The sequence below is a fragment of the Aphis gossypii genome, chromosome 3, assembly GCF_020184175.1.
Source record: "Aphis gossypii isolate Hap1 chromosome 3, ASM2018417v2, whole genome shotgun sequence".
NCBI classification, from domain to species: domain Eukaryota; kingdom Metazoa; phylum Arthropoda; class Insecta; order Hemiptera; family Aphididae; genus Aphis; species Aphis gossypii.
This window is the reverse complement of record NC_065532.1, coordinates 10,248,687-10,268,900: the sequence shown is the minus strand read 5'-3', so window position 1 is coordinate 10,268,900 and position 20,214 is coordinate 10,248,687. Positions and strand designations below refer to the sequence as shown.

At 33.1% G+C, this 20,214-nt stretch overlaps 1 protein-coding gene and 1 long non-coding RNA gene across 3 annotated transcripts; one reads left to right on the top strand and one right to left on the bottom strand.

The window, feature by feature from the left end:
• Nucleotides 1–7,959: 7,959 nt before the first annotated feature.
• Nucleotides 7,960–12,422, bottom strand: LOC114127596 (cyclin-dependent kinase inhibitor 1B-like). Its single transcript, XM_027991880.2, has 2 exons — nt 11,422–12,422; nt 7,960–9,467 (listed from the first exon to the last, which is right to left on the bottom strand). Exons 1-2 carry the CDS (start codon nt 11,897–11,899, stop codon nt 9,313–9,315), a joined length of 633 nt encoding a protein of 210 aa, XP_027847681.2. The 5' UTR covers nt 11,900–12,422; the 3' UTR covers nt 7,960–9,312.
• Nucleotides 12,423–15,281: 2,859 nt separating this feature from the next.
• Nucleotides 15,282–18,109, top strand: LOC126551422 (uncharacterized). Of its 2 annotated transcripts, XR_007605324.1 has the most exons (3): nt 15,282–15,395; nt 15,467–15,645; nt 17,250–18,109. It is a non-coding gene; the product is annotated as an uncharacterized LOC126551422 (long non-coding RNA). The 2 variants fall into 2 exon arrangements; XR_007605323.1 differs by having other exon boundaries at nt 15,282–15,645.
• Nucleotides 18,110–20,214: the final 2,105 nt, after the last annotated feature.

Sequence of the window (20,214 nt, the reverse complement as noted above, 5' to 3'; positions counted from 1 at the left end):
TATAATTTTTATTTTGGTTAAAGGAAGGGTAAGCGTTTGGTTCTGAAAAAAAATGCCCCTTTCTATATTTATATAATAAGTACCTGATCCAAGACTTTGTAAATCGCGCTGCACGGAGTCTGCACATATAATATATTTATATAGCTTTAAACCCCAGATCGACAACGTCGTGTGTATAATGATATTATATGTACACACAACATATCGCGCGGTTGTAAAAAAAAAGGACCCTTATAACAAACCTAAATGGGCGCACGGGGTACAATGAGCGTTCATAAAACATTACATAATATTAAAACATTATAACGACGAAATATTTATTTATATATATACATCATGTATAATACACGCGGACGCACACAACACAAAGTCGTCGTACACGCAATAATACATATTGTATATAAATAATATGCAGTGTAGGACGACATATTATTATTATTATTTTATACGCCGCGGCCGCCCGCTCCGCGACTAACCCTTTTACGACGGTGGCGGATGTTCTTTTATAGGTAACATAGGTATAGGTATACACTTATGTATGTATACCGTTTAGGGGAAAGGTCTCTTAAGGCCATGTTTTCTTCTTTCTTTCGTTTCTCGCTGACTGTTTTACCTATACATATATATAATATATATATGTATATGTAATATGTATATGATATTATTATATATATTATGCCATTATACACTGCACGTGATGTTTAATATATATTTGCGCCCCCGAGACACGACCGAACACCTCTCGCGTTTTCTTGTCACGGGTCGCACATCCCCTTATACGCGTATATTACACACACGTGTGTATGGGTAAGTACGCGGCAGCGGCGGCGTAAATAATGATAATGATATATTATATGTATACGCAACACACCACACCGCGAAACACCCTTTCGAAACATGTGGGTCGAATATATATATACCACCGATTAGGTACGATTTCAAAACGCCCGGAGAGCAGCTATATAATATTCAGCATACTGCACAATGTCTTACTAATATAATATGCGACACGGTTACACACACACACACGACACACACACCCATCCACACACCCACATATCACACGTCAAATACAAAATCCTATACAGCGTAGCGTATATGGAGATGTATATACTAACAATATTATAAATATATAGAACTTGACGTTGAAACACGATATCCATAATTCGGTCTCGCAGTCTGCACCGTCATCTCATATTCTAATACGAAATCAGTATACCAGCCCCTATTTACATATATATTTTTTATAATTCGTACTGCACACTTTTCTGTATAATATTATTCGGGGTCGAGGTGCTGGCACATATACGCGCCTGGTGCAAATGACATATTATAAAGGGTGGTAAAAACGCTTTTTTTTGCAACACGACTTTTAAATCCGTATACGGTGCAATATGTCCAACAAATATATTATAAGGGCTCAAGTGTTGGGTGCATATGTTCGTGTAGGCGAACATTTGGTTGAATTTTCGTAGGGGTTAGCTAGCACTATGTATATTAAATTTATAAAGTGGTCCGCACCCCGATGACTATATAGAAATATTGTGTTAACGTGGACCACGGACTAGGGATGATAGGTATAGGTACTACAATTAAATTTGCTCACCCCCCACACATACACCCCGACGAAACCTATTGGGCTGTGACAAAAAAAAGGATCGCATAATCTATGTAATATTGTATCATAAGTACATTGTGATCGTTCGTTAAAGTTTCTCGTTGTATACATCAGTACAATATACGTGTGACGTATATAGCATATATGTCAATGTCCACGAACGTTGTCTGCCTAAAAATATCGAGGATTTCCAATTAATAGAATCGCATTAGAAAAAGTAAATATAAATATTTACCAAAAGAAAGGTAAAAAAAATATAAAGAAATTTCTTATATTATGTATTATGTAAACCAGATTATAATACATTTTTAATTACAAAATAATTTGCAAGTTTTTGCGATTTTGTCGAAATTTAATATTTCAAATGTTTATTTATAACACAAAGCTCTAAATATTTTGAAAATTTTATTTTGTATTATAAGTGCTAATATAAACATTTGAAGAAAAATTCAAATAACTTTTTATGGTTATTCATTATTGAGTAACTACACCAAAAAAACAAAATCGATTTAGTTGAATAATTCAATAATGACGTTACATGAACTTTTTCCAAAATTTTTTTTTTGTTTTTCCTCGATTACTTTGAAATTTATTAGGAGTTGTTTAATAATAATGAAAAAGTTAAAACTTTTTATTTTATCAGTCATTTGTAAAATTACTATACGCAATATGTTCATATCAACAATAATTCGGATCAAATTTTGGAATAAAATTAATTTGAAAAAATACTCCGATCCCCGATGAATCTATTAATATGTTTTATATCGAAATCGGTCCATTATTGGTTTCCAAGAGGGCTTTTATATAGGATTTTCAGATTAAAGGAATTCGACAGTTATTTAATGTAGATATTGTCAGAATCGAGTCAATCATTCAAATAACAGGTAATTATCTATCTTTATCACCTATACCAACAATTCAGCGATTATTCGTTATTTTTCCCGAATTAGTGATATCAAAATTATAATCACACTAACGCGTCTAAATGTCTAGCAATAATATCAATTAATCAACTCTTATGGTATAATAATATGAACTATATAAATTGCAATAAATAATATAACTGCTAGTAATAGTTTTAAGTGTCATTATAACTATCGTCGACGATTTATTGACTAAACTTTCTTTATTGATTAATATTTTATTTGTGTAAATAAAATAAATATTGATATTAGCTTATGAAAAATTAGAATCTGGGCTTTTTTCCTTTAAATAAGTTCATCGATCATCAAGCACCACTTGAGTATTTTCTAATTTATTTACTTATTCAAATTTAACAAGATACTCGTATTACTGTTTTCTATATACTATACAGTAACATATACAATCATAAATAGTTAAATCGTAGACTCCATACATTACATAACTAATAAGTGGTTTTTCCAACATCGCATACCCACTGCAATTGCGGCGATTTGAGTCAAAGAAATAACACGTTCCTGGTATATCATAATGTTCCTTGTACACGCCGCTCATATGTGAATATACGGACGTTCAATATTTACTATTCAAAAAACTGTTTAAATCGTCAACACCTTTTGTTGACTGCAATAAATTACATTTCTACGTGGAATAGGTCAGGGAAAAGAATAATAAGTTTTTTAGAAAACCGTCGAAGAAAAATATTTTTAGAACAAAACAAGTGCATAATTATACGGGTACAAAACATGTAGGAGTGTACTTACCAATTATAGGACAATGTCAAAGTAGTTGCCTGATGTACTAACTTTTTTGAATGGATTATGTACATATCTATACGCTACTTGAATATTCTTCTGTGGAAACCAACCATCGCGGGAATGGTACAACACGTAGTCTCTGAAAATCTCGGTCTCGAAAATTAAAGCGTATAGCATAATAATATACATAATAATTATTATGTATATTATTATTCATGTCCGAGAAGAATAATTATTTACATCACAACAATAATATTGATCATAACTAATCGTCGTCGCTAGTCCACAAAACAGTATAATACCCAGAGAGAAACACTATAATAGGTATAGTAATATTATGTATTTATGCTCAACGCGTCATTTTCAACTAAAAACCAATTTGAAAATATTTCACTGTTTGTATAATATACCCTCACACTGAAGTCCCGCAAAATGGTTTTAGATAACAATCCGTGATCAACTAACCCACGCGATATTTTAATAATATACGTTCGTTCTTGACGGAAATGTTATACCGAAAACGTTGAAACCTGCAGAAACACTTTTACGCACAAGCCCTGATTAAATAAGGATGTGGGCGAAGGGGAGTGGCAGGGTCTTATGGTACTCGTTGATTTTAATGGCCCACCTCTTCCAACAAATTAATTTTTTCTAATGGTTAACGCAATAATAATACTGAATAATAAATCGACATTTGATAACGAATAGTAAATTAAGTTTGTAAATGAAAGTTGTAAACAATGTATAATCCATCTTAGTACGAATTATAGGGATTATAGCGCATGTTTTTGTGACGTGTGACTACTATAAAGTATATTTGTTGAAATAATTTATAATTGTGTATAATATATATTTCTATTGACTATTTGAAATAAATATAAATTAAAAATTATTAATTAATGGCATATTAAATTTAATTCGAGTATTGCTTGGCCATGGTTATTTTTATTCTATATGTGTTAAGTATTACATGCAGTCACGCTTTATTCTTAATGAGTCCTCCCCCATGAGTTGAGAAACATTGCTATAAAATATAAATACTATGATGATGTTACTCCTATATGACCCTTCCCACCCTATTACCCTAATATAATAGGTTGCATCCGCATCAGGGATGGGCGCCACTGATGCATATAATGTATTTGTATTGTCTCAAAAGTCTCGTATCACTATTAATATTTTTATGGAAAATTGTTATACTTATAATATTTAAAATGAGTCGGATCATGTGTATATTAAATTATAATCTATGTATGTAATGAACTTTTTTTTTTCAAAATTTGAAACTCACAATGCAGTTGCTTTGTATTATATATTACTATCGAAAAACTCGCGCGTTTAAATATTTGCCGTGGAGACACTTGCATTAAACACATAATATTATGTAATAATATCATTCTGAATGCGGTGATTGTTTCCGTTGTATCGTATGTGTTAAACAGTCGTCAGTTATATTATTATCATTATTATTATATAGGAGAATAAATTGAAAGTTAAAAAACCAATCGCACAATTATAATGATATAATAATAGCTATATATATATATAGACGACGAAAGAACTACAATATGTGTATAATCAACGCCCACGTACTTTTATTGTGATAAATTGACTGTATTAACGTACGCCGATCGACAATCAATGACGACGATTGTAAGTTGAATAGAATTCGTAACGACCAGCGGAAACGCTCCGACGACGTTTTCTATATATTATATTATAATAAATGATATTATAATACTATTAGACTGACATGGATTTACTCGTAAAGTCGAAATATATAAAACCCGGACACGGGTAAGAGATCGAGGTGGTCTTCAGGGAGGGGGATTAGCCACTCAAAATACCCCTTAAGCCTTGTCGTTAACTCATAATCTATTATAATGTTATAATAAATATAGGTAGGTACGAATTATTATAAGTTATCGACATCACGAAAAATTGTTATGAATTTATTTTCGACCTTAATCATCCACTCATCATAATATAGACTATGTGTATTGATCATGATTGTAGCCTGTAGGTAGGTAATTAAGAAACGAAAATGATAATATCGTGGTGTTTCCAAATTATTATAAGTAGACAACAGATATTTTGGAAATGAAATGACAAATCTCCTTTGAAAAATAAATTAAAGCGATGCAAGAAGTACATCGCTTTTTTATTAACCATATTATTATTCTATGCTAATGAAACTTTCTTAGGCAAAGGTTAGGTTAAAAATAACCTAACCTAACCTGTTTTTTTGTCTCGCAGAATGAAAAATGGACGTTAAATAATATAACAACAGTGTTTACCTGCGGTAGACGTAATAATAGAATTGCAAAGTTAATCGGAAAATCATACAGATAGTTGTAATAACCTATACATAAATAAATGCTATTAAATAATAACATTCATTTTTTTTCAATAAAATCATCGCCCATATGATTATGCTGTATTTAATGAATTCAACAAAACAATCATGATTTGACCTTTGAAAATAAGGTTCAACACAAGTTTCTATTGTTAAACATAAAATACAAACCCTTGTATAAATCAAAAATACACATTTATCACGAGTTCAGTATCTCGCACCATGTATAAATTGTTATTACGAGTCTTACAACTTTGTTGAGGCATATTTTTTAAAATTAATATTTTTCCATGTTTGGTATAGGGCATACTAATTGACAATATTTTTTTAAGTTAATAAATATTTTTAAATTAATTTAATTAATATTAGACATGTGACCTGTGCCCTGTAGTTGATTGTCGTTGTTATGTAAACATAGTTCAACTTTTTTTAATCCAGGTTACCTATTCCACATTTTTTTCTTTTCGATTACTGCAGGTTCCAAAATGCTTCTCACGAGAACTAAATTGTTACCGGTATAATGACTGTAATAAAATAATAATTTTAATATTATGAAAACATTAAGAAATATAATATATTTACATCGAAACTTGAAAAATCTTATCGTAACTTTATATTAAGTATCATATTATTAATTTAAACATCAGATCCCAGAGATACGATTTATTTATGAAACACGAATAAACGAAATCAACAACAAATAAAAGCTTTTTTACAATACACTGTACCTATTATAATGTTAAATTTTTTCTTCGTCACAACCTATATTTTCTCAATCCATGGTACAAATTAAAATATTAATAATGCTCTGCTATCGAGTGATAATCCTGATAAATAATCGTTGATAATTAGTAAGAAACTATAAGTTATAAACTTAATTTTATTCTTATACATATTATAATAAGAATTATAATTTAAATTTAAAATTTGATAAAAATTAGTTATGGTTGGTATCTAAATACCTGCTTGGTATATACTTTTTTTTTTCAAAAACGTGAAATATAAACGATATTTAATAAAAATAACATTTTCTTCTTATCTAATAAATTAAATATTGTAAAACTATGTTATTATGTTACTACATATTATATGCAATGTTGGCAAATATCGCAGGAAAAGCACTGAGGCAGATTCCAAAACCAAGACAAAATAATATAAAATAAATACAAACCACTCTCGTTTTTTTATTATATCTTGCGTCTGTACGATTGATGCTGCGAGATGTTGGATAAGATAACTACTGTCAAATTGTATATACTTATACTTTTAATATCATTGGATATACATTTTTATATATTATATTTATTTTTATACCATGTATAATCAATGTTGATAAATACCTTATAAGCAGTAATGGCTGTAGTACATGGGCTATAATTTATACACAGATGATTATTAAACGGTCGTCTTCGACGTTTCTATCAGCTATGGTTAACCTTTTTTATCCACAGACGTGTGAAATGTAATAGGCATATTTCCACCGTCAGTTGAAATGACAGAATCAAACAGCTATATTAAATTACTATTATGAACTACTGCAATGGAATACATAAAAGAACAATTGTTATGGATTATGAATATTGTGATAGGTTTGGATAAAGAGTCATCGATTGGATGTTTGTGATTGGTTAAGATAAATTGAATAAACACGAAAAATTAAATATTTAAATATTATTATATATTTTTTTAAACTAAAATAAGTATTTCAATGCTTACTATATATGTATATATTTTATATATATTTTTTTACATAAATATATAATATAATATATTATATTTTTTTACATATATAATAAATAATAATATAATATAATTATGTCAATTCTAAAACTTAAGACAAATAGTTTCTACGTTCAAAGTATCGTCTAATGTCTATCTATATCTAATGAAAAAACTGTCGATTAAAAAAAAAAAAACAACACGGTCCTATATATAATATAAACTGTATATACAATTTTTTTTATAAAATATAAATTTTTTTATTAAAACGACCGATTATATATTAAATATAATATATATATATATGTATATAAAATAAAAAAAAATTGTTATTCGATCTAAATTGAAAAAAAAAATCCATTTCTCTTACAAAACAACAAATTATATAATTATAATAATAATAATATATTATACAAAATGGATTCATTCGCACCTATGAAAAATATCAATTTTTCCATCCATCCACTTGAGATCAGACAAATAATACATCACAGGTCGAACTACGCAGAGAAACAATTTTAACAATAGAGAACAAAAACCGCCCTAACTAGCCGGAGCGGAACAATTTTTTGAGCTATTATTTTTCATTTTTTTCTTTTTTCTTTTTTTTTTTTTTACTAACAAGAAAAACAATTAGTCTATACAAGATATTTTCACAACAAAGAAGAGAAATTTTTTGTTCAAAATAACCTTGTGTAAAAAAATAGTTAAAACAATGAGATCGTTTCAGTCCCATATTGGAAAAAAATTCTGTTAAAGATTATATTTTCGTTTTTATTATTATTATTTTGTGATGCGCATAAATTTAAAAAAAATTCTTGACGTGCTCGGATTAATGTTTAAATATGATAATATAAAATAAGGTGATGTATGAATACTGCAAATGATCTACACTGATATACCCTCCCCCTGCAGATCACCGGCCGTTAGACGAGTCAAATAATAAATAATATCGCGATATTGATGACTGCGTAGAAGACCCGATTGCATACCTACATCACCTTTGGGTTAAATTTTGATTCACGAATTGGATTTTGACAGATATATTTCTTTGGACATTGTAAAATTAGATATAAAGAGACCACTGAATCTTTGGATTTTTATCATTAAAATTGAGATCTTCTCGAAAATTGAAATACATTAAATCATGGAAAAAGATCGTCATATTAAAAAAAAAAAAAAACGAATAAAAAAAAATTGTTTGACGAAAAACTTTTAAATTTTTTCCTTCACTTTGGTGATGTTTTTTCTTACCACTCTTTTTATGATTTTTTCAACAAGCTAAACTTAAAGAGTTAAATGTATAATTGCACGTTAACATTAAAATCTAGAGCTAATACTAAACGTACAGGCATTAAGCTATAATATGCTTAACATAGTATTATAATTATATTATGGTTGATAAAAGTTTTTATTTAAAAAAACTTTCATCTAATAGATAAGTTTTTCATTAAATTTGTAATATAACGTAGACAAATAAAACAACAAATTGGTCTGCGCATAGGCGGTGGATAAAAACCGAACAATATTCGTGAAGGAGATCAAAAAACAAAACAGTATAAATATTAATTGTTTTAAAAAAAAAAAAATACATAATTTTTAAAATTTTAAAATTTAAAAACATCTGTACAATAACGATGGGGTTTGTTAAAAAAAAAAAAAAAAATATACACAAAATAATGTCATATAAGAACGTGCGATACCAGGATGATTCCTGGAGAAGAAGATTATATATAAATATAAATTATCATTATTATATTATAATTTATAGTAAGACTATCTATACTTGGGAGATCTCGAAATTTTGAGTCGAAAATGTGAAAAACTTTTGGGCAATCAAATTATATTTTATTCTTTTTTTTTTTTAAATTCTTATATCAATTTTTATTCTCATATATATATATTTACTCAGCTGTGCTGCCTTATTTCCCTATTTCGATTTAGATAGCCATCATCGTCGTCGTCGTCGTCGTCGCCGGGACAGATCGGCGACTCCTCTTGTTTGCTGACTCGGATTCGTCCAAGACTTTGATGTTAGAACGTAGTGTTCTGCCAACAACACTCAATGGTCGCTTCTTAGTTTTGGTCATGAAATCTATTAGAAACAAAACAAAAAGTACACACGTTAGAAAACATATTACAGCAATATTACCGGTACGATAAAATATCATAATAATAATAATAATAATAATAGGTAAGTACAACACACAAATACGAACAAGGATCGTGCACGTCATGCGACGACAACGACAACGGTTGTAGGGCCACGCGTGTGAGGGGAGGAGAGAGGGGGTGATCTAATTTTACTCGAGCGTCGTAGCGGGCCGAGGGCAGCGACCTCATACGCAGCGGTTGCGAGGGGAACCGAGGAGAGGACGAAAAAAATACAACATAGAAAAAAAAAATAAAAAAATAAAACAGATAACACAACTCGGCCGCTAATGATAATAACGATATAGTATAATATTATTATTACCGAGCGCACAGCTCTCTGGACCACGCCCATTTGGCGCAGTGCACTTATGTACGTTTTGTACGCGGTGCAGTGGCGGAGGAGGGGAGGTATTATATGATGATGATAATAATATTATAGCAATAGCCATTTATATTTTATACTTTTTTTTTTTTTTAATCATCAATTTACACATCGCGTCCCGAGAGCCGTCGTTATACGCGTGTTCTTCTCCCCCACCCAAAGTACAACAACAACAACAATAATAATACGCGCACATACAGAGATGTGTATACACATATATATATATATATGTAATAATAATATAATATGTTTATGTGCGCGTTGGCGTGTGTGTGCGTGTGTATTTGTACGAGTGTGTGGGACGAAAAAAAAAACCGGTCTCCCGAACACGTGTGCACATATGCAACGCGAGCTTATTATTATTAATATTACTATGGGCAGATCCTTGTAGTACGTATACGTATAAAATATATACAGTGTATAGTATAGTATACTATATAGTGACACTCCTCTCTCGGGTCGAAAAAAAAAAAAAATAATAATAATATTATGTCCTCGTACGCGCTCTGCTCGTACGTCGGTCGTATAATATACAATCGAACACAAACACAATATTAATAATAATGAATTTACATAACCTAAAAAAAAAAAAAAAAAATATGCGCGGTTCCTACGAAAAAAAAATTTCAAGGTCTTACGACGCTGAAATCGTTTTCGCGCCATTTCACAATCGTACATCGGTAGGTACCACTACCTATAATACCGCTGCCGCTGCCGACGCCGCCGCCGTAATAAATAATTAATATTCATTTCGCGCGTACGCAGCACGTTCTATACGCGCGCGCGTTTTAAAAATAAAATATGTATTTTTTTTTAATTCGTTACCGTTTGTCAAAACAATAACGGGGACCCCCGCATAATCCTTTCGACGAGTTCAACTATAAAGGGATGGTAATCGAGGATTTTATCGACTGAGACGAATCGGTGGGCGGCAGGACATAAATCTTGCGATTTTTTTCCGCGTCGCTCGTAAAAAGCGATCAACCGAATTTTCAGTAAAGGGTTTACAGATGATAACTATAGTGGCGATAATAAAAATAAAAAACACCTAGCGATAAAAACACCGGGTAAAAAAGCACAATTATGCCGAAAACCGATACTAAAAGTAGTCTCTTCTCCCCACCGAACAATATATCCATCACGTCGACGACTTTTATTACATTTTTCCCACAGTAGCGTGGCACCCTTAGGTTCACTGCACCCCAAACGCACCGCGCAGGTGCCGACCATTGTGTTCTCGGATGGGGGAGCTGCTCAAATTCACACACACACACACAAATGCCGGTTAGAAATGAATAATCCCATATTTACGCCCACGGGAAAGGAGAAAGAGACAACGGTCGTTGTACTATGTTGCACGGTAGGTGGAGAAAGTATCCCGAGACTAAAACCACCGTTGCGAAAAAGAAAAAAAAACCGTTTCGACGTTATGCGCGGACCGAGTCGGGAGAAAAAGAAAGGATAATAATATCTATCTTACGACTAAGTTTTTATCATGATTTATTTCTATTACCTGTGACTTTAGATTGTCGCTGCTGCTTGCCAGCCATTCTGTTTTGTTGTTGTTGTTGCTGTTGCGCTGTGGCGGTGGTTGCAGAATCTGTCGCGGTCGGCTCGTCGCGACGCTTCGGCGGACAGACGCGTTCCCACGCGTAACGGTCGGCCGGGCTGTCGCGCAGCGGACGTTCGTTGACGAAATCAAAGTTCCACGACCGCGAATCGGCCGCGGTGGCCGCGCACAACTGTCTGTCCAGCCACGCCCGCGTCTCCGCCGGATCGGCCGGCGGGCCGAACAGAACGCGCCTCACGCTCAACACGGACGCTTTGCCGGTGATCGACGCGGATCCGTTGTTGTTGTTGACGCTGGTGCTGTTGTTGTTGTTGTTGACGTTGCTCAGGGAATCGGTTTTGGCCACGAGCACTCTCCTGCCGTTGTTGACGGCACCTCCTCCGTCGGTGGTCGTCCCCGTCACGCCATACGTAACGGTCATGGTGATCGACGGGTTTTGAAAATCAAACCAACGTACACGGAACGTACCGTAAAAGTTTATAAACGTCGGACGACGGTTTATAACGCTCAGTAGATATACCTAGTTTTGGCGTAGGTACACACTCGATCTCGTCCGTCACCGATCTGGTCCGCAGATTTGGCGCACTTTAATCCGTCGCGCTGCAACTTGCTGTCCGGACGGCGGTGAAGTTCTGCCTCGAAACGGGTCGAACGTCGGCGGCGCGAACGCGAAACGAAAAAAATTATTTTTTCAAATAAACAAACGGAACGATTATCAAAAAATCACACCGGGTACCGTTGGTCGACGACGTCGTAAATAACACGATAATAATCGAGTCGCGCCGAAAGCGGTACACACACACACACACTCGGTTAGAAAAACGTAGACACAAAAAAATGGACGACGAGCGCGCAACGAAACGTCGAGAGTGCTGCGAGTACGGCGAACGGCGATAGAATGAATCGGGTCCGGCGGGTAAGTCGGGTAAGCGTCACCGCTGCCGAGGTCACGTATACTATACGACGTACGTTTGACGGCGGGGAGGGGCGGCGGTCACGTCATCCACGGGCGCGCGCGCGCATGCGCACTGACCGGCTCCGGCCTATCCCCGCCTCGCGCGCGCGCAACGGCGGCGGCGGCGTAGTGCGCGAACGCACCGCCACCGGCGCGGCGCTCGTCGACCGTTGTTGTTGTTGTCGTCGTCGTCGTCGTCGCCTTCTTTGCCCCCTCGCGCTCACCGGTTCGTAACCAACGCCGCCGATGACGGTGCGGCCGTTGCGCGCGCGTTTGTTTTTCCGCCGGTCGTGACTGCGCGTGCGCGAGTTTTTACTATAACCCGCCGCCGCCGCCACCGTCGTCGTACCTACGAAACACACGCTAGTAATAATAATAATCATGGCGAGAGGAGAAGAAAAAAAAAATAAAAACGAAAGAAAAAGAAATAATAATAAAACCCCAGCCATGTGCTCGGCCGCCGGCGTGTGTGTAATGTGTATAATATTATTATTATTATTATTATTATGTACAGACGGCGAGTCCCGACGCTTCGCGGCACGACGACGATAATATTATTATTGCCTCTGTCACACACACACACACGTCGCATACACAGTGTCTTTATAATAATATAATAGATATAATGTAAGTGTGTGAGTGTGTGTACACACAATAAGATTCACGACGTCGTCGTGCCGATTTCTTCGTTTAAATCCCCTCGTCACGGATTACGCGCCCGGACCCGGACCGACCAGTGTCCGGTCGTCGTGCCCACATGTCGTCCAAATATTTACCGAAAACACGAATCATACAAACCGTATATTATATGAATTATATTATAATATATATCACAGGTATATATTATATATATTATTGTTGTCGTGATGATAACTCAATACCCACCGCCGCGGTCGCCGAACGAGGTTTCGCGATCGCCATACATTACCTATATAATATTATATTAAAAAATAATAATATCATAAATCGAATTCGACCTTTTCCTTAGTATAATATAGGCAGGTATAATGTTATATTATATAAATCGCGGCCTTCACCGTGAAGAAACCCTTTTCGGAGTTGTTCTTTTCCGTCACACATGCAGGCGCATGGGAATCTTTTCGCGAATCAAACCCTGTCATTGTTGGCGTACATTATGTATAATACACCGTACGAGGCATCGTCATTGACCGCACGACAACATAATAATACGTATGCGGTGTATTTCTTTCTACAATCTCTGAATCTCGAATCCGTCGGTTACAACAATCAAACGTAAGTTTCTCACGCTGTAGCAATTACCTGGATTTTTTTTTTTATGTCCAATTCGTGAGTCCGACCGAGTGATCGTATAGAAGTCCGGTCGTCGTGCACGGTTTACCCCACGAATGATTAAACACTTTTCTCGACACAGCTGACAATAAGTATACATCATGTATCACCACCAGAAGCTTAATTATACAAGTCTATACGTATTACATATATTATATATATATACTTTTCCTATTTTCATTTTAATTAGTCGTACGATAATATGTTAATATTCTGTGTACAGTCATTTGTAAGATGATTAAACGGGTATTATAAATTTCCAATTTCGAACTAACTTGTTCTGATCACCTTGAAACATATTACACGGATTATGACACAATTCAATTTAAAATTGTTACCTCAGAATACATTATTCGTATGTATAATTAATTAGTATGATATATAACGTTTTGTTTCATTAGTACCTATTACTACCTAATAAAATCATCATTACCATTAATATTTCATCCCGTGGACCAAAATTAATGAGCAACTGAAAATTAAAGAAAGTGTATCTACTCGTATAATATTCAGATGATTGAAAAACTTAAGTTGTTGTTCACAGTTCACTGCTGTAAGCATTTAAATTGATAACAAAAAAAAATTGTTTATTACAATTTGCATTGAACGATTGAGCTCATAAAAACATATAAAAAAATATATAATCAAGAAATAATAAAAATAATTAGTTCTAACTATTGAATAAACAACTTGATTTCTATAAGTACCAGAAGAATTTTTATTAAAAAATATTATTATCTGCACAGCACTGATTTAAATTAATAAATGCATTGATAAATACTAGTTTTATAGTCGTTTGAATCGATCGAAAAATGGATTAGTTTGGTATTTTGAACAACAAATAATATTGATAATTACTAAAGTAATTAAAAAATCGTATAAACTTATAAGGTATGTGCACGCGTGAACATTTTTAATTTTAAAACTAACCATTAATGCGTAATGAATAAATTTGTAGATTGATATTGTAATCGTGTACCTATAATAATATATTAAAACTGGAATACTATAAAATATAAATCATAATAACGCTCATCTACTATATCGACTGTAATGATAATTTGTAATCGACAAATAGCACGACCACCTATTAAGATAATGATCCCATTCACATATTTCCTGTACAGTAGCGTGTGTACAACTAATATGCACGTAATATGTATATAGGTGCCTATACATACAATGTAGCAGTAATAATTATTATGATAACAATAGTGTGTTTGGCACCGAACATAATTTATTGCGATCATAACGCATAATATGTATCATAGTCACTTTTTCTCGATAGCCGACTAAACCTGAAACGAATCAAAGGTTAAATAAAGAATCACTATTCGTTATTATAACGGATAGTACCTACTACCGATATAGACATAATATAGTATACATAATACCTACTACACACACGACGATGATGTATGCAAAGTATTAATTATATATTAATCCGAACGTATCCGTATCGTATATCCGTGATTATACTATATACGCGTGTGCTCGTGCGCGTGTAATTTATTCGGATGTTAATATTGCAGTAAGTATAAGTATAGTGTGACTTATAACTGCAGCAGCTGCTGTAGTGACTAGTGGTCGCGTCGCATTGACGTTTAGCCCACCGCAGGATAGGGTTGCTTGAACGTGGTGGTGTATGTCGGTTAGTATAACCGCTACCTGGGTCTAAAAATCGTGTAGGTATACTGCAGTGGTATATATAATATATTATAGAGAAAACGAGAGAAAGAGATGGCCGCAACGCAGTGACGGGGAAGTAGAGCTGCGCTGGTGCATTACCTTGTAAGGTTTCGTTCTGTGTGGATGGTTACCAAAAGGAAGTACCCAAGGATTTCCACGGATGACTGGCCGGCGCGCTGTTCGCCGTGTCCGAGGAAGGCGAACGAATAAACGTAATTACTCTCCTATATACCACGACACATCATATATAATCGCGGTGTTTAAATAAATCTGTTAGAAGTCACGGTTTGTATACGCACACATATATATATATATATATATATATAATATATAATATGTATAATATATGATCATAGTAATACTATAATATATATAATATTATTATAGAAGGGTGTTTTTGTCATCAGCGCGACATTATGGGAATAAACCTAGGTCTGCAGGAATTTCAATTAAACGGTCATTTTCGACGTAATCCTGGCCATCGTCACCGCACCGAAACCATCGTTAATGTCACGTACATATTTTTTTTTAACTCGCGTTAAATCCTACTTCCAACGGATTTCCACGAGAAATACAAAACACAAATTTAATATAACAATACGTACCCGTCGTATACCCTATATAATATTATATAATTTAAAGATACAGACGCGTTGTGTTGTTATAAATTATTACAACGAATAGTATTCGAGACACGCGCGGTATTACACTGTGATTTATTGTACATATAGGTATAGACGGTATATTAAAGTTATTCTACATCTTTGGGCCGTTTTATTTTAAAATATTTATATTATAAAATATAATTTATAATCGATACTATCGGAGATCGCAGCACCGAATATGATATTTACTCGGAATATAAGGTCTGTCTGTTGCACCAGTCTGTGGGTCAAAAATACCGATGAGTGGCGTCATTTTTCTCCGTTTGCGACCTATTCTCGAATCCTTGTATTATGTTATATATATGTGTGTTTATTGGCTATAATCTTAAGTGGTATTTTTGTCCTGTAACATACGATGCGTATAATATGGTGATTGATATAATTGATAAGTGATGAGCGATGGCGAACAGTCTATATAATAACAGACGAACATAATATATTATATATAATACGACGTCAGTAGGTCGTTATACGATATTGTAATAGCTGATACACGTACAGCGTTTTTCACATGTAAAGTATTTACTTTTTGAATACTTATGTACATACCTAATATCACCACTATATACATATACAATTTATATAATACTTATAAAGATCGTGTGGTTCGTTCATGATGGCGCGTATTTTTTTATAGTGTTTATATTAGGTATATTATGATGGGTCGTGCAAGCAATAGTGAAATAGTAGTTCGATTTTAGAACTCGTAAGTTTCTTTATTTGAATTTTATAAACATATGTTATTGATCTCTAAAATTGCAGTAGAAAGATTGATGAGTCAATTATTGAGGTGGAAAATAATTTTATAAATTTCCGTTCATATACTGAATAACCCGATGCTGTCGTTGGTCGTTCCAATATATTTTATATGTCCAATATGTTTAATTATATACACAACGTTAACCGCGTGTACTATTATGTAGTTTTATGATAACTTGACAGGTGTATAAAACGTATTTAGTACAAATATAGTACAATATATAGACAAAAAGAATATTTTTAACGTTTTTTAGTTGTTAAAAAGATATGGAAAGATTTACTTTTTAATACTAAATAAATGAAGGTTAAACTACCTACACAACACATTTTATATACTATATAATTTTCCGCCTACTGATGACGGTATCTTTTTTTTTTTTTTTTTGTTAAAGTTTTCCTAATTTGGTATATTCGTAAAAGGTTGATGGTTTTAATACGTTCTACAATCGTTTACGACCAGACACTGTGGGCGATCCGAGAAAACGTTTATATTCCGCGATGGAATAATACGCATTTGACCGTGGAACCGAAATCTCGACGTACGTGATAGGTCGGTTTACTGCTGTATAAATACAATACTGTTGTCACAATACGTATTTTTTTGCGATAAAACTCTTTCAAAACTCCATTCGCAAACAAATATTCGGGATAACGCCGTTTCACTGTATAATAAATCATATAGCTGATAAGTCTGATGTTGTGTTTTCAGAGAGGGTTTATATCGAAGATTAAAATTCCGTGATGTTGAACCGCCCACCACCGGTTGTCGCAGCTGTTGCCAGGAGGTGTCTTTTCCTGCAGGACGATCGTCAACCATTCGCAGCCTGCAACGATGATAACGCGGCTCTGGAAGTGGCTATGACAATTGAACGGGAGTTGCTGGCACAAAAACGAGATCAATGGAATTTCGATTTCCTCAACGGTACACCGGTGACGGAGGAAGAGCTTTGTAATAATAATTGGCAATGGGATATCATTGTTACATCATAGCCGCATCGATAACGTCGACAAATGTCGGCTACAACTCTACAAGTTTGATGATAAATTTACTATTGTTAAACATTATAATATGATTATAAAACTCTACGTTCAACTCTGAATTGTATATATACCTTTAGTCTCATTTTTTTTTTATAACACACACGATGTACATTATGTATATATATAAGCAGTGAGATTGCACGTGGTGAAATATACGCATTATACCTATATGCTTATACAGTGAACGTATATTAAATTGATGTTTACACAACATATTTTTATTATTTGAAGATTAGGTCGGTATAAATTATAATAAAATATATTATACCTAATAGTAATAATATAACTAACAACTAATAAACAATAACTAATGAACTACATATCGCGATATAGGCTACATATAATATCATCGTGTAATTGCCATTTACCATATCAATATTAATTTAATCATGTTGCTGCGTGTCGGCAAATTATTAGATGTTTACTGCAATAATAAATATAATATTATATTCATCATTAGCAATCTCCGCATGTATAATCAACTATATTATATACGTTTAAAAGGCACGTATGTATAACTTTTTGCTACAAAATGTAGATATAAACAAAATTATTAATTTGTCGGTATAACCGCATAATACATGGTTACTTATCTTCACATTTTATTTCAGGGGTCTAGCCGTCTGGGGATTCAATCTATGGGATTATTTTAACATCACAATATTAGAGTACAGTTTGTCATCAGTTTGACTTATACCTATATTGACATAACGGGGAAAATATTTAAACTGACATTAGAATATATATTTATACTATTCTAGTCATATAGTTTTCTGTATATATATCATAAAAATAATATTTTCACCTTAGCAAACTAAATTCTCATTTAAATTAAGTGTATACCTCTATGTTTTTGCGTAACCATGCTGACTTATCCAAGTTAAACGTTTATTATAATAATACACATTATAGGTAGCAATTTTTATCAGTTATTCTCGCTGTTCCTAAATAACCTTGTGGAATAATATAATACAGCTCGGTTTAATTGTGTAGCGATAAAGTGTATAACAAACAGTTTGAACTAATTTTCATTCGAAATCTTGTACTTTGACTTATAAAAGTGAATTAATAACAACATCGAGATGATGGTTATTGTTTCGTTAAACCTCTATAGGCAGATACAAAATTTATATATAAATAATTATTTAATGTTATCAACTTTATTAAGAGGACGTTATAAACGCATGTGTTGTCTTAATAAGGTATATAACAAACTTATTATAGGTATAACATGGTACATTTTACTTCCAGAAGAATACGTTTGCTATATTTTGATTTTAAAGGTTAGAATATTATTATTATTATTAACCTACAATTTCCCACAATATTTTTTTTTTCATTTTTAGATATTTTAGTTCAAAAGCAAGTTATGAACATTTTAAAATTTTAAAACTGATTTTAATTTGCATGTGTGAATTAGTAAGGCATATACAACTTATGTGAATATTACGTCCTCTCGATATAATATATATTTATTATAGTTATTATTAAATATTTTACATGATATAACCTAATAAGTAAACCATTATACCTATATAATATAGCGACTAAATAGTTAAAAAGCATAAATTCAACACTATCTATCAGTGTTAAACTATTTAAGTGTAAGTACATGAACGGATTTATTGGACAGGAAACATTAAAATCTACATCACCTAGCTAGTAACAACAATTAAAAAAAAAAAAAAAAGTTTTTTCCCAACACTCTCATAACGTAATTTTCTCTCATGCATAAAAACATAAGTCATGGTCCGACAAACGTAGTCGACATTTCCTATTTATTTTCCCAGAGACCAAATCGTTTTGTGATTTTTTTTAGCCCCGTGACAATGAAAACACACCTATGACGCGTAAATAGTAATCAACAGGTTTTATTCTACTAAAGGTATGCTTTATATATTATGCGTTCAAGTATTGGATCATTATATCCAATGTTTATGTTGTATCGGATTAATAATTTGAACTGTGTGTGTGTGTGTTTATGCATACGTATCCGAAAAAAATATTGTTTTTGGTTTGTTGGGACAGGATATCCGGTGTGCAGTTTTTGGCTGTATACCTATATATAATGTACCTTTCTAGCGCTTCGTCGGACACACGCTGCAGCAGAACAACAGAGCTTGACGTGTACAATATGATCAATACACTATGTTATGTTTTAAGCGGATACACAAACTAATTGTGTATATACATTATAATAATTTATTTAAATTTATTTACATAGGATCGTCCTGGTTTTTAATTCAAATTTTGTATGATCCTGCAGTATTAGTATATGACATATGTATACCTCACGTGATTTTTTCTATTATTATC